The sequence below is a fragment of the Zeugodacus cucurbitae genome, chromosome 3, assembly GCF_028554725.1.
Source record: "Zeugodacus cucurbitae isolate PBARC_wt_2022May chromosome 3, idZeuCucr1.2, whole genome shotgun sequence".
NCBI classification, from domain to species: Eukaryota; Metazoa; Arthropoda; class Insecta; order Diptera; family Tephritidae; genus Zeugodacus; species Zeugodacus cucurbitae.
Window position 1 is genome coordinate 62,931,217 of NC_071668.1, and position 15,844 is coordinate 62,947,060.

Below are 15,844 nucleotides of genomic sequence, written 5' to 3' on the forward strand. Positions count from 1 at the left end.
CGTTGCTATTCCATAAAGTAAAATGAATCACAATAAAAACAATGCTAATTTTTTTTAAATTATTTTAAAATAAAAATGAAATTATCCATTTAAAGGTAGATTAAATTTCATCGCAAGAGGAAATTCAATTTGAATTTGTTCATAATTATATTATTAAATTTGATATGGTTGAATTTGAATATTCATCCATTCGATTAAATTTTTAAGCGCATGAAAAAAAGTATTTTTGGTTAAATTTCATTAAAAAAATTAGTTTCTGTAATTTAATTACCTAAATAAAATTCACCGCTTCAATGAAATTCATAATTTATGACAAATGCCTTCATAACCTAAAATTATAATTATTAAAAAATGATTTCTTGCGGCCTAAAAGTTAAATCAGTTCATACAACTTCAAAACACTGAATTTTTATTAATATTATTTGAGTTTAACAAGCATTTAATTTTGAATAGTTTCAATAAATATTCATTGAATCGATGAAACAAATTTTGAAAAAAAAAATATTCATCGATTAGATGAAATCAGTTTAAATTAATTTTCAATAAAAATATGCAGTTAGTTCAGTAAAAATGTATAGACTTTTCAGTTTTAATAAATATTCAATGATTCGATGAAAAAAATTTTGAGTTAATTTTCTATGCAAATATTAGAATTTTACTTTACTAAATGAAAAAATAAGTTTTTTTCAGCCACAAGAAATATTCAACGATTAGACGAAATAAATATATATTAATTTTCAGTGAAAAAATGCTGTTAGTTCAGTAAAAATGTATAGCCTTTTCAGTTTTAATAAACATTCATTGATTCGATGAAATCAATTTAGAATGAAATTTTCAATGAAAAAATTAGATATCTCTTAGTTTCCTGAACGAAAAAATATGGATTTTCAGTCAAAAGAAATATTCATCGATTAGACGAAATAAATTTAAATAAAATATGCTGTTAGTTCATTACAAACGTATAACCTTTTCTATTTTAATAAGTATTCATTGACTCAATGAAACCAATTTTGAGTTAATTTTCAATGAAAATATTAGACTTTTACTTCTCTGCATAAAAAAATTTGGCTTTTACGGCTGACTGAAATATTCATCGATTAGACGAAATAAATTTAAATTAATTTTCAGTGAAAATATAGCACAAAAGACATAAAAATACGTTCTTAAATCTTTATAAACGCATTAACATCATTCGTCTTTTCGATGAATATTAGTTTTTTTTCGACTTCCTACTTTACTTACTTACTTACTTAGATACTTATTTGCTGACTAAACCAAATTTTTTGCGACATAATACGCAATTTACACACTCTGTAGCTTTTGCCACATACATACATACATATGTCTTTAAGTATTAAATTCGCCGAGTTTTGCATTACTTACAAATTAAATTTATAATCTACATATAATTTAAATACTAAGTATTCACGGCCATACAAGCGGCGTTTATCATTTTTTTTTCGAAAATGTTTCACATGAAAAATTTTCATGAATTGTTGGTTATTTTTTGCACACTTCACATACTTTAGTAATGCATAGTGTTGTTGGGCTTGAAGCCCAAATTCTTTCGCTGTAGAAATAGATGAATCTCACGGAAATTCGGTCGACTCGATTCGTTGCGCTGCCAGCACTCACACATTAAATCGTAAATTTCCCGCGGACAATTTAGAGGCATCGGTAGTAGTTCCTAGGGTTAAAGAAAGGAAATATAAAATATATCTTGAATAATATATATTTATAGCGTTATATTTTGTGGTTTATTATATATATTTCTATAATATATATATTTGAAATCTGTTAACAACTTACATGCAACTTATCATCCGCATAGATATGTCCGATATTCTCGATTACTTTCTCATCCGATAAATGTTCGTAGGGTTGTTCGCGTGCAAAGGTTAAGATCTCCCAGAGCGTTACGGCAAAGGACCAAACATCCGATTTCGATGTGAATTTGCCCTGAGAATAAGTAAAAATTCGTAATATTTAGTATTTTCGTTTATAATTATTTATTTGGAAATAATACAACAATGTGTTAATAGGTATTTCAACTGAGTTTTCTTAATGAAAATAATTTTCATTTAATATAATTTCATTATGAACCACAACATCTGCAATTTCACTTAAGCGCACGAATGCACAAATTTTCGCACAGATGTGTTTCGCATTGGCTTGATACTTGGAATTAATAAATCACAGAAGGCTACTGGAAATTTACACTAAGGGAGAATTTGGTGGAAAGTTATTGTTGTTGCTTTGGTAACTATTGTTTAATGTTATTGTTCAGATTCTTGTTATAATCTTATTCACCGGCTTTGAAATCGATGACAGTACGCTTCAGATTAGTTAAGGAGTATCGAACATGCTTATCAATAGCTTCTAGTTATTTTGCTATCAGATGTACCTAGTCCCGACCACTGTGGAATCTTTAGAAACAGCAAAACGCACAATTTCAAGCTCGAGAGGGTATGGTAGCAACATTAATACCGGAATGTAAGCGAGTTGACAGTCCATGTCCAATTGCGCACGAGACCTGGATATACAGACATCACAAGAGCTCATCAAGTGCTGGACAACTACCAGTAGCCGTGCAGTTGCGAGTTCTTTTTGGCCCGCAGTGAAGCATTAAGGGTCATTTGAACCGATTTCCCTCAGCAAGGTCTATCTCCGCTTGATCATAGGTGTGCTTACTGGACATTGTCCAATAGATACACACGCGTTGGGTCTAGGGATAAATTGCCAAAGCTGTTTAAAGGAAGACGAGGTGGAATTATATGAGCATATCCACTTCCAACGCCCAGATTTTTCCTAGACTGAGGTTGAAACTTCTTGGGGACTACCAAGTGCGGACGAACAAAGCGAATTGATTAGTATTGACATTGTCAGACTTAAGAAGTTTGAAACAGTATTTCTTATCCATTATGAGTTTTTTGGTATCACAAAAGACAACGCTAAAATAGTCCAAGTTCCTGCTTACTAACCTAACCTATTAAAAAAAAAGCTTTATTTTACTTAAGAGGTCATATGATGGGTTAAAAACGATTATTTTTTTCATAAATTGCTTTCTTAACAAGTCTAGAATACAGGTTCATAAAAATCCGAAGCTTTTAAGGATACAGTAGTTAGAAGCTCTGATTTTGGAGCTGGACATTTTGAATGCGTTTTTCTCAAAAGTGTGTGATTCAAACTTTCTTCTACAAGCTTACTGATTAAATCGCCCTAACTGTTGTTTACGATAAGCCAATCAGCCGGAATCGTGCGGGAAGTTTGAAGCACAATATCTTTAGTTTCAAATTTATATTTATACCGTCGAAATATATGTTAATGAATTATAATAAATTTAAAGCTCTGTAGTAGTCTATCTATCATAGAAAAAAAATTCTAAAAAATCCCTAAAAACAGGCTGTCACATGGGATGATGCCCTTTAACAGACAAATTTCGGTGGTTGTATTTAAATTATGCTCCCCCTTTTTGTAAAAAATTTCTTACCCTATTGTATGCCTCAAAATTTCTTAGATCAAAACACTAATCAGTTTTCAAAAAACTTTGAACTCTACTTTACATAATTTAAACTTCTACAGAAAAGCGTAATAATGTACTACCATGTACTAGTGCGTTTGGAATTTGATTTTTCTGTTCTAGCCCAAAGAATAAGATACAATATGTTTGGAAAGGATTACATTCTGGATTATATTACAACATTAATGACATCTTCATATCATTAGCTAATTTATATGGTGTTCAGAACTAATTAGCCTTAATATACTAAACCTAAATGCTTCATCAGAGATCTGCAGTGTATCAAGCGTATGTCGAAAATCCCCATACGTCTGCGGAAGGTATTACAACAGAACTCCAACTGAGGCATGCAGCAGAAACAGAACACTTGTTAATTTTACAATGTCTAATCTTCAGGAAATATTTTGATGCTGTTTAACAATCCCTACCGAACTTATGAAAAAGAGGTTCTGAGGACTTCGAGAAAAAATGGCTTAATCATATTATGTAATGGTCCACTAATTTCAGTCTAGTATTCTTTTGGAGACAATTATTTTTGTATAAATACAATTTTGCACTAGGAGCGCAATGAGGCTAATGATGGGTTAAATGCGTCCGCTTGTTGTCTGGCGCTTGCGACTTCCCTTTTTAACCAACACAAACTGATATGGACTATTATATTATTTTTTTTGGAAAATTTATTGAAATGTTTTTTTTTTTTATAAAAAAATGTGTTCCATTTTATATTCCACCCTCATTGCCATGAAACCTTTTGCATGATTAATTTATTTAAATATGCATAATATAGATAAATCAAGGCTGAAAATGTACACCATAATATATTTATTCAAGTCATTAATTATACTAGCCACTCCATCAAAATATTCATAGTTTACGACTAAAGCATTGGCATGCCTTTAGGGTGCCGAATGAAAATAATTTGAATACTTTGCCTGGCATTAAGCATACATTTCAATGACTCTCTACTGCCTTACAACATTTTATTTTAATTCTCACATTTCTAAACTAAACTTTAGAGTCATTTCATTGCCATTTTGTAAATGCGTGTGTGTGTCCGTTTGTGTGGCAACTTAATCCAACCGACGCTTTAGGCCAGACTCATACAGTCATGCCATTTAGTTAGTCATTCATTCATTCATTTATGCGCTCATTCACGCAGTCATTGCTTTCCATTCATTTCAGTCATTGCTCCCACAGTTTTATGGCTTGGCGCTTTTTTGATTGTTTTTTTTTTCATTTTTTGTCTATTTAATCTTCTATTTTAGTTTGTGCCACACAATCAGTTCAGCCGGTACAAAAGCGAGATATGAGTGTTTGCTGTCAGCCACAGTAGACGCTATTCCACCCCAACCACGGCGCTGCAGTTGCACTAGAGCTCATCAAAAAATCAAAAAAGGAGTAAAAACTGAAAAAGGCACAAATAGTTTTCACACAAATGGAATATAATAAAAAAGTAAGCGAGTGAATGGGCAAAAAGTGTGGCCCCTAAACCGCACTTTTACGGCCAATTTGTACTTTTCACAGAAAATTATTATCAAAAAACTGCGACGCGCAGACAGTCATATAAAAGCACAAGCACACGAACATATACGAGGGTAGTCTAATAAGTACTTTGTCTCATCGCTCGAAGGCGCCACTATAGCAAGACAAATTTACAGTCTCAGGAATAGTTACTGTGAAAATGTATGGCTGAAAATGACCGACCCTAAGGATAATGTGACAATCTGGTATTGCCAGATCTCCATTTGTAGATGTTTGAGGTTATATCCTGATTGAAATATTGGAAATCAGGAGGACATCGATCCGATGATGCCGCGTTTGCTCACTTCGGACAACACACGTAGCAGTGAGAACACTTCATAGAAGTGTCTAATAACCAACAGATAACAAGAAATGGTCTAAACAGTGGACTTACTCCGATGAAGGCGGAGTCTGCTTTATTGGCGAGAAAGGTGAAGACCGTAGTTTTAAGATGTGATCCACATCGATTACCTCGAGAAGGACAAAAAGGAGAGAGAGACAAGGACAAAGAACATGCTCCGATGGAAGCGGAGTCTGCTCAATCGCCGAGAGAGGTTATTCATCATTAATTCAAGATATGATCAACATCGATTGCTTGGAGAAGGACAAAACGAACAGAGTGTTTATCAAGAAATGGTTAAAACTATGGATTTCACCCTCGAACCTACTCGGAAGAAGGCAGAGACTGTTCTATCGGTCGGTAAGGTAAGGTCGGTCCCTCATTGTTTTAAGATGTGATCTACATAGATTACCTAGAGAAGAGGAAAACGGACAGAGAGGTTATTAAGGAATGGTTGAACCCGTGGATTTCATTCGCAAACCTACTCCGAGACTGTTCTGTCGGCCAGAAAGGTGAAGACCGTTGTCTCAAGATAATACGTATATCGATTACCTGGAGACGGGCAACACGGACAGAGAGGTTATTAAGGAATGATCGAACCAGTGGACTTCATCCGTAAACCTACTCCGAAGAAGGAGGAGATTGCTCTGTCGGTCAAAAGTGTGGAGACCGTTGTCATATGACGTATCTCGATTACAAGAAGAAGGACAAAATGGTGGAACCTATTGCGAACCTATTCGAAGAAGACGGAGTCTGTTCCATCGGGAAGAAATTCTATCGATTGTCATTTCAAGATGTGATCTACATCGGTTACCTGGAGAGGCACAAAACGGTCAGATCCACAATGTCAAATCTTGGATCCAATGGTACTCAACAGATAACAAGGAACTATTGTCCTGTACTGAAGTTGAACCTTAGTTAGAGCAAGTGTATTCAGCTAACAGAAGACTAATGTTGAGTATTACATAAATTTTAACTTTTTTCGTTCTTCTTATGTAGACTAAGTACTTATCGTACATGCACCGTTACAGAGTCACAGTTAGTACGTTAGCTGCAAATTAAATGCCAACAGAATTGACTGGAAAAAGTACTTAAAAGCTTCACACAAAACTAACTGAAAATTTGTGCAGAAAAGTATGGGAGAAATTAAAATGATAGTTCGGTGGCAACAAAAACCCAAAAAGGACGAAAAATAAAACATAAAAAAATTAAAATAAGACATCTGTGAAATTTTCTACTGCACATAAAAAATAGTAGTTGCAACACCAAAAAATAAAAAAAAAATACTGTCTGAGTGCAACACCGAAAATTTTCTAAATCCCATCCGTACGATTTCGTGTGGAAAATACGCGCTAAATGAAAATTTATACGCCTGGCGCGCGGATTACGCGCAAATGTGAAAATACGAGCGTGCACTACGCCAGCCGCTGCCGCTGCCGCGCTCAACTAACGACGCTCGCCACCTATACATGTGTGTGTGGTGTTGTTGTTGTAGTGCAGTAGTAAATTCACGCTAAAGTAATTCTCCTTAGCGCGGGTGGCTTACACCAAGCTCTGCTCGCTCAACTCTCATTGCCACTCAGCTCGGCATAGCTCAGCGCTGCTTTGCGCGCTGTTCGGCTAGTTATTTGCACTTTTTATTCATTCGCGCTCATCTGCCTTTGGGCAAACATTTTATATAAGCGTAGCTTTTGCAAAAAAGCAAAATGAAACGAGTAAAAACACATTTATCTGTCATTTTATTTGCTTTAGTTATTTCATATACTTTATTATTCGTGCTTTTGTTGTTCGGCTTGTACGCCAGCCCGCATAATACTCGTATTCATAGTAGTAGTTTTGCTTGTTATTAAAATTTGGCGAAAAGGGTTAAGGCTTTAAGTGGTGGTGCTGTTGCCAGGAGGCAATTTGAGCCGGTGCATGAGTAGTATTTGTATTATTAATGTGGGTTGCTAGTTAATTGCGTAGCTTTTTATGCTCAGCCAACAGAGGTGAAAAGCTTTACGAAAGTCACACTGAAGTGAATAGTCGTAATCTTGGGCAGATTTGCGCGTAATTGTTAAATTTTCTGTGGCAGAGGAGTACAGTAGAGCCAAAAAAATGACTTCTCTTGGTATATGTGAGTGTGTAGTTGAGGGTGAAACTTCTTGGTAGACATATCTTAAAATTATATATTATGTTATATATTGTTAGGTCTACAACTTTGCTTCCGCCGTTTTTCAATAAATGTCTCCAGGGTCAAGCACTGGTCGATGAAATCGATTTTTTTTATATCGATCTTGAACAATTGTGTCAACATTAACCCAACAAAATGTTTGTAGAGATCTGTTTGCGTCCCAAAGTTATTCTCAACGGAAAATGTCACTTTTTGAGCCGAATTCTCGACAATTGAGGTAAATTTTGCTTTTCTTTTTTTAATTCCAAGAAAAGTGAGGCTGAGGCTCATGGAATGCTTTCGGATACGCACGGTGAGGCTGTCCTAAGTGAAATAAAGCCTTAAATTTACAAAAAAAAGGCGGAAGCAAAGTTATAGACCTACAACACTTCGTTCAATATACATGGTTTTTATGATCTATATCTGGAAGTTATAGACATCACAAAAGATCGATATTTTAACTTGTCCAAGTAAATTCCTCCGGTCGCTTGTCTTGAGGTTCCGCCTTTTAACCCAGCCTAACATAGTTTATGGATTTATCCCGATTCGTTTCTTCCGCTCGGGATTATAGCCCAAGCATCTTCGATAGAACTTAAATTTTGAATAATTTTATTTCAGTTGACCCTTTTCAAATTCATTGTAATTTAAGATTTAAGGATCAGTAGTAGATTAAGATTTAGGATTATATCATTCCAGTTTGGTTTTTCACTATTTTCTACAGAGCCCCCTCTCTAAACTAAAACTAAAATAACTCTCTATAAGTCACTCATCATACCCATCCTGATGTATGGTGCGAGAGCATGGACGATGACTAACAAAAATGAGCACTCCTTAGAAGTGTTCGAGAGAGAAGTCCTCCGAAGGAGTTATGGCCCGCTACGCGTGGGCGTAGGAGTGTACCGAATTCGTTGGAATGACTGTATGAGCTCTTCGGGGATATGGACATAGTGCGGCGCATAAAAATACAGCGACTGCGTTGGCTTAGGCATATCGCCCGAATGTAGACAAACATAGCAGCGCCTAAAATATACGACACGGATGACACGAATCTCAGGTGGAAGGATCAAGTGGATGTAGAACTGGCTAAGCTTGAAATCCTCAACTGGCGCCGTCATGCACAATGCAGACACGACTGGCGAAGGCTAATGGACGCGGCAAAAACCGACACGCACTGAATAAAGAAGTGTTCTATATCACTTTGGTTATCCAAGTGTAACATCGTTCTAAACTTGTCAAAACTTTAAAGATTTCGGAGAATTAGGAGTTGCTAATATAATATTCTACCTGTGAAGAATCGGATGATGCGAAATCTGCGGGTTAAACGCGTATCTACTTCTTTACGGTAAATGTGGTTTGCTGAAAGATAATTTTTTCGACCAATTTCAAGTATTTTTGCCACCAAGTTTCATTAAATCCAAGATTTTACGTTCAATTAATTTTGCTAAGACACTTAATTTTTTTATTATATTTTTTTTTACGAGGATGAAGCATCGAAAGCCCGGACCCCATGTCAGTGTGAAACTTTAATCCGAACTAAACCTTCTACCGTCCTGTACCGTTCCCCCCGGTACCAACGTCAAATATTACGTCCGGAGAATGGTTGAGTTACACTTATACGTTCGTAATGGGGAAAATGCATTTGAGGTGGGGTCCTCTGTTGGTCTATTGCCCCGCCATTTCGCCGCCCACTTTTCATTTATCTACTGATTCCACCATTTGTTGTATCAAGTTATAGGGAGTTGAGTCTATAACAAACACATTTTTTATATGTTGCCTCTCATGGTTATTTTTCGGGCAATGGAAGAGTGTATGTTCAACATTTTCGACGGTTTCGCCTCCGCAATAATCACATATTATCGTTATTTTCGTGTCCGAATTGTTTCAAATATGAAATTTGAAGCAGCCATGTCCTGTAAGAATTTGAGTTATGTGAAAATCTACCTCTATTAGCCATGGTTCAATGTTGGGGATCAGTCGGAATGTCCAACGCCCGTTTTCACTGTCATCACAGCGTTTTTGCCAGTGATTTACCGTTACAGTTCTGGCAATTCTCTTTTGTGACCTGTGCGGTAAACTATCGTTCACGAGTATTGAACATTAATCGGGTCAAAGCTCTGCACACTTTTGTAGCTTTTTTGCATGTGTAAGCTAAGTGTTCCCTAAAGGACATCCTTGCATCAAGAATAATTCCTAAGTATTTAATTACTGGTTGTGTAGTGACGCTTACACTCTTTGTGTGCTAAAGGTGGCAACTTCGCTGACTTTTCTGCCAGTAAGAAGTACATTTTCCTCTCTGCTAGGGTCAGTCCGTGAGTTTCGAGCGAATTGACTATTATCACTATTATCCTGTTGGAACTATACTACTATATCGTGTATGTATGTGTTTTGCTATAACCTCAACACCAATATCATCTGCAAACCCAATGATATGAACGTTTTTGGGTACACTAAATCGCAGTACTCCGTCGTACATTATGTTCCAGAGTAGCGGCCCAAGTACAGATCCCTGGGGTACTTCACCTTTATGTGTTAACCGATATATGTGGTATGCAGTTCACCGTATATGATTTATAGGAGAGCTGGAGAAAGCTTTTATGTACCCGATTTTGCCCATTTTAAGCACAGAGGCGCACCATTGTAAGAAACCCATAACTTTGAAAAAAAAAATGAGCCACAAGCACTGAATGAATCAGATGGGCTCCGAAATTATGGTATATGGAAAGTAGGCATGGTTGGGAACCGATTTAGTAGTTTTCAACATGACCCTTGTATCTAAGGTAGGCGTGCTTATAATACGAGTTTATCCATTTTAATGCTGTGAAATAAAATGCCTAAAGGAAATGACTACAGATGGTTTTGTTGATATAGCTTTAGTAATTTATGAGATATATATATAAAATCAAGATTAGATATTTATATATATATATAATAAAATCTCAATAAAATTAAAATTGTTTCAAACATTTAATAAAATCTGGTCCGTAAACATAGCTTCTAAAGCGCCGTATTTCGTTGAACTTCGTCAGGTTTACTCGACTCTAAACAACATAAAAACGTTTTTGGCTCAGGTGTGATATGATATATTCCTTGAAAAAATATCTCTCTTGTCTAAATTGTTTATTTTAGCATCAACTAAATTTATATATCTTTATAAATAAATACTAAAAATACCATTAAATTAATGTATTGTAATTAATTGTATTTTTAACAAATCAACAATTGTGGTATTAAATTTTATTTCGTTTAAGCTTTTTCATTGCTCATTTTTTGCAATGCTGCGATTATACCCCGCCAGCATTCAAATGCGCGATCAAACAACTTCCACTACGCTGACCGCAATCCCTATAACGTTTACAATTATTAAACTAAATTTTCAAACCATTAGCAACAGCAACAGCGCATCCATTTCAATTTAAAAATTAAAACTTTCACTAAAACTAACAAGCCACATTTTCATTATGCGTTTAACATTTTTTTAATATAAAAGTTATGTGTTTTTTAATCCCATGAAATTTATCGATATAAAATGTACGTAATGGAAAGTAATTAAAAAACATTAGCTTTTTTCTGGTTGTTGTTGCTTGTTGCTGGCTGCTGCTGCTGTATGTGGTCGCATTTACTACAGTACGCACACGCACAAACGAACCATACATATATAGATAAATACATATAAACTTATATACAGAGAACTTTGCAAAGTACTGTCATTACGAGCAGCGAAAGCAACGTTAGCACTGTGCTGAGCGTGTGCCACCAACAACATCCCAGCCACTAGTATAGCGTTGTACTACATATAGTGCAACACCGCCGCATATTGACAATTTCCTTCCTGCAGCCATAGCTGTGCGACAGCCAATTATTTTTGTCCCAGTTTCGAAAATTATAAATTTCTTCATTAATTTTTAATTATGAACGAAATGAAAGTATGAAACTTTTTCACACTTACGTTGTTGGGCGCATCGTACGGAAGTGCGCTGCTAAGGAGCAGCATGGCGATGTACGTAGTGTTGGCATGCAATGTTGGTTAAGACGTAACGGGGTAAATGGTTGTACCAAAAATTTCAAATTATTTTGTTTTTGTATTACGCTCTTAGTGTGCATAGTTTTGATGTGGGATTGGCGTTGGTTAAAGGTATTAGGATTTCGGATGTCCATTATTAATTATTAATAGGAAAAATATTGTCAAAGGGTTTAAGAGGAATGACGAGGGGGTTGTGTTCGTTTCAACACGATATACAGGTTCTCTTATTACCAGCAACTATTGTAGGTATGGTACATATTTGTCGATAGACGCTTGCTTGATACTTCACGGAGGTTCTCCTTCTGTTTATGAAGACTTACAAGTTTGAAATAGACTCCAATGTTGAGAAATTGTCAAAGAGCTAAGAGAACTTCAAGCACTCCGCTTTGACTTCAATCTCTAGCTGCTTCGACTCTATCGATAATCTCAAGAGCTGGAGGGTAATATATGCAATATGATGCACTAAACTGAATACTTAGTTATCTTCAAATATACAGAATCATTTCTTAAATGTTTCAGGCAGAGACTGTTTGAGTTTCACCCAGTAGCTGGAGACATTAGTGAAGGAGAGAGTCAAGCTTTAGAGCTATACACGAAGTACGAGTATGGATGGAATTTAAAGAGACCTAGAATTTACTTATGACCAACTAGGACAAAGAAAAGTCCTCTCTCGACGAACAAACACCAAACTCTATAATTCCCTCTTCATCCCCCTCATGATTTATTGTTCCGAAGCGTGGACGAAGTCAACGTCCGATGTGATGGCACTAGGAGTTTTCGAGAGAAAGGTTTTGCACAAGATTTATGAACTTTTGAACATTGGTAACGGTGAATATCGCAGACGATAGTATGACAAGCTGTAGAGTTATACGACGATATTGACATAGTTCAGCGAATAAAAAGACAACGGGTGCGCTGGCTAGGTCATGTTGTCCGAATGGACGAAAGCACTTCAGCTTTGAAAGTGTTCCATGTAGTACCCGCTGGTGGAAGCTGAGGAAGAGGAAGAACTCCACTCCGTTGGAAAGAACAGGTGGAGAGACTCCTGACTGCACTTGGTATTGTCACCAAAACAACGAAAGGGAAAATGAATGGCGCGAATGAACAGGGTAAATTTGCCTTCGATAATAAGGAAGAAGCGGGGTGTAAATGTGGTGTGGTAGCTTTTCTGCGTATACTGTTGCTGTTTACCTATCATGCTCAATTCCTACTCCTGCGTCCACGTCGAGCCCCTTCACAACATGAGCAACCCTGAGCGAGTTGCGGCAACCAATCCGAGTGAAAATCTTGGTCACGACTAAGGCTTACTCGGTTTAAGGGTTCACCAAGCTTCGCAGCGTCTGTCCACCAGGAGGTGCGGCTGCAAGCGGCTGTCTGTCTTGGAGCAATAGGTTCTATCTAAACGTAATACAAAACTTTATTCCATAAGCAGGGTTATGCGTAGGGTTTAGGACCCACCATGTAAAAAATATCCAATACAACGACCAATAAACGGGTCTAAAATAAGCTACGATGTAGGAACTTGGGTTTTCTTTGAGCACATTTTGCTTTCACTCTTTCTCAAGTTTCTTAAGCAGCAGTACTATACATTAAAATAGACTATGCTATACTAATAAACATCGCCGGATGAGTGGTAGCTAGTTAAATTCTGCCTAGCCTTATACTGGTCTATCTAAAGTCTTGGTTTTGATAAAAGTAAAATTCACACTTTTATTTTATTAAATCTGAAACGACTTTAAAACCAGGCAACGCGAGATTAGTATGACCAGTTAAAAAGTGTAGGTGCTTTGTATTATATTTTACTCATGTTGAGTAACTCACGATTTTTAACCTAAAATAAAAATATGTTTCGTTAATTATTTTTGTCAGCATATATTAAGAATTATTTTTAATTTTTTAGTTTGATGTCGTTTAAAAGCGTGTATTATTTTATTTATTTATATATATAGAGATTTAGCATCTCTAGTATAAAAATCGTACATATTCGATAGTGATTTATCCGGTTCAATATGGAGCCGAATTTGGCTTTACGGGGTCGTCCTCAGCGGGACAATTGTAAGAAGATTTTCGAAAATAAAGTATTGATTACAAATATTGCAAATTCATTTCAAATACTTTTACTCACCAGCAGCACACTCTCCCAGGCCATCCAACGTATGGGCATCGGTTGTGTTTGACGTCCGGAAGTACCCTCCAGCTGACAGTAGTCGGTCGCGTAAGCGATACGATTTATCACAGTGCCAATGGAGCAGACTTTTATCGTCAATTCCGGGCCAATAATGCAACTTCTGTAAATACACGTAAGCAAAGGAAAACAAATTGTAAATGAATATGCAATACACACTCCAAAACCCACTCGAAAAGTTGAAAATTCAATTAAAAATGACGATGAACGCAACAAACAACAGTAAAACAACAAACATTTATAATGCAATTGAAAAAATAAAAAAAAATTATCAAAATCCAAAAAATTAAGTCAACAATTAAACAACAAACGTCAAACAGAAAGAAAGAAAAAGTGGTGGTTTACCGTTTGCTGCACGGACATTTCCCTGCCTCGAGGCAATCAGCGTTTTTAACCCCCCATTTGGGCAAGTCAGTGAGATCGAAGGTCTTCTGCCACACAGAAGCTTTACGCACAACAACATGTTACGGGCGTTAGACAGTTATGCCGGCAGTGTTGTTGGTATTAGCACATCAAAGCAACGGGCTGTTCATTGCAGCCGGGCTTTACGGGTGACAGACGCGTCAGACGTCGGGTTGCGTTGACAGACGTCGAGTTGAAGTGTTGAAATAAGAAAATAACTTTGAGCAATCAATGCAAACATTTCAACAAACACACGGTCGCATTGCGCATATTTATACCCAATGAACTCGTTGCAGCCGGCTTGTTTGTCTCGGTCTCGTCAGGCACACTGGCAAGTGGTCAGCGGCGGGGTCGGTCGTTTCCACTGGGGAATGTTTGTAAATATACAATATATTCCCCATACTATACAGCGCAGTTTGCTTCCTGCATATATTCTCTACATACTTATCTACTTATTAACCCCAGGGCAATGTGGTAGCAAACCGAAAAATGAAAGCATTAAATCCTCCATGCAATCAACAACTGGAAAATCAAACCAGTGAAGAGTAAATAAATGAAAGTGGTAGAGTGATGGAAATGTGTGCTGTGCGCTGATGGGTTCATGGTTTGAGGTTGACATGTGCTGCCAAAGTGTTGCGTGGGTGGGCGACTGCATGGTTTTAGGGTGGACGCGTCGTCTTTTAAGTTCGGTTTGTCTTGAAGTTGTCGGAAATTGTAAATGACTTTTAAAGTGTTTTTAAAAACTTAATAATTGATATGTGGTATTTGCAGGAAATTTAAATAATATATGAGGTATGTGGAAAGACAAAATAACAATCAAGTTTGAAACAAGAACTTTGTCAAATGCAATTTCTCATTCTCGGTAATTGGTTTGGGGTTAGCATTAAAGAACTTAGTATTAACTTAGAACTAAAATTTGAGTTAAACTCCATTGAAAGCTCAGCTCGTAATTGCTGACACTAGAAATTTTAATGTGAATCTATTAGAAACGCTAGAAATGAAGTGCGAAAAGGGTGAAACTTTCCATCCCTTGCCTTTCGCCAAGTTTCTCTATTAAAGGATTATCCATTTCGAGGTTCCCTACTTTTTAAAGAAAATTGGCATGTTTATTATCATTCGAAAGAGCTTTCTTTGACATTTATTTTTTAAAGATGATCACTTTCACATGTTGGTCGTAGCCTCAGATGGTCCATCCGTTGAGTCCAATTTTTGAAGACTCGTTCTAGCATTTCGACTGTTAACTCCCGAATGACACGAGTGATGTTTGCTCCAAGGATCCAAGTCCGCATAGACTTCTGACTTTACATATCACCACAGGAAAAAGTCTAACGGTGTGATATCATACGATCTTAATGGCCAATCGGCCGGTTCAAAACGTGAAATTATCTGCTGTCCGAAGTGTTCGCTTAATAAATCCATTGTTTGAAGCGATGTGTGGGAAGTGGAGCTGTCTTGTTGAAATCAGATGTCGCCGAGATAACGTGCTTCAATTTTAGGCACCAAATAGTTGGTTATCATGGCGCAATAACGACGGCATTGACGTTCTCACCGACATCGTTTTTGAAGAAATATGGACCGATGATTCCACCTGCCCACAAATCACTACCAAACCGTTGTTTTTCTGGATGAAATGGCAGTTTTGAATCTCTCCAGTTTGCTCTTCGTCCCAATTTGCTTGTTTACATACTCGTTGGCTCGAAAAC

The 15,844-nt window shown here is 36.6% G+C and overlaps 1 protein-coding gene across 2 annotated transcripts in view; it reads right to left on the bottom strand.

Annotated features, from left to right (window-relative positions):
• Positions 1-904: 904 nt before the first annotated feature.
• LOC105208477 (discoidin domain-containing receptor 2) overlaps positions 905-15,844 on the bottom strand; it is a 384,778-nt gene continuing 369,838 nt past the window's right edge. For both annotated transcript variants that reach the window (XM_011178347.3, XM_011178346.3), the window contains exons 17-19: positions 13,680-13,842; positions 1,810-1,959; positions 905-1,687 (exon numbers count right to left, since the gene is read on the bottom strand). In XM_011178347.3, the coding sequence (XP_011176649.1) occupies positions 1,526-1,687; positions 1,810-1,959; positions 13,680-13,842 (475 nt within the window). In that variant the 3' untranslated portion in view covers positions 905-1,525. The remainder of the gene's footprint in view (positions 1,688-1,809; positions 1,960-13,679; positions 13,843-15,844) is intronic.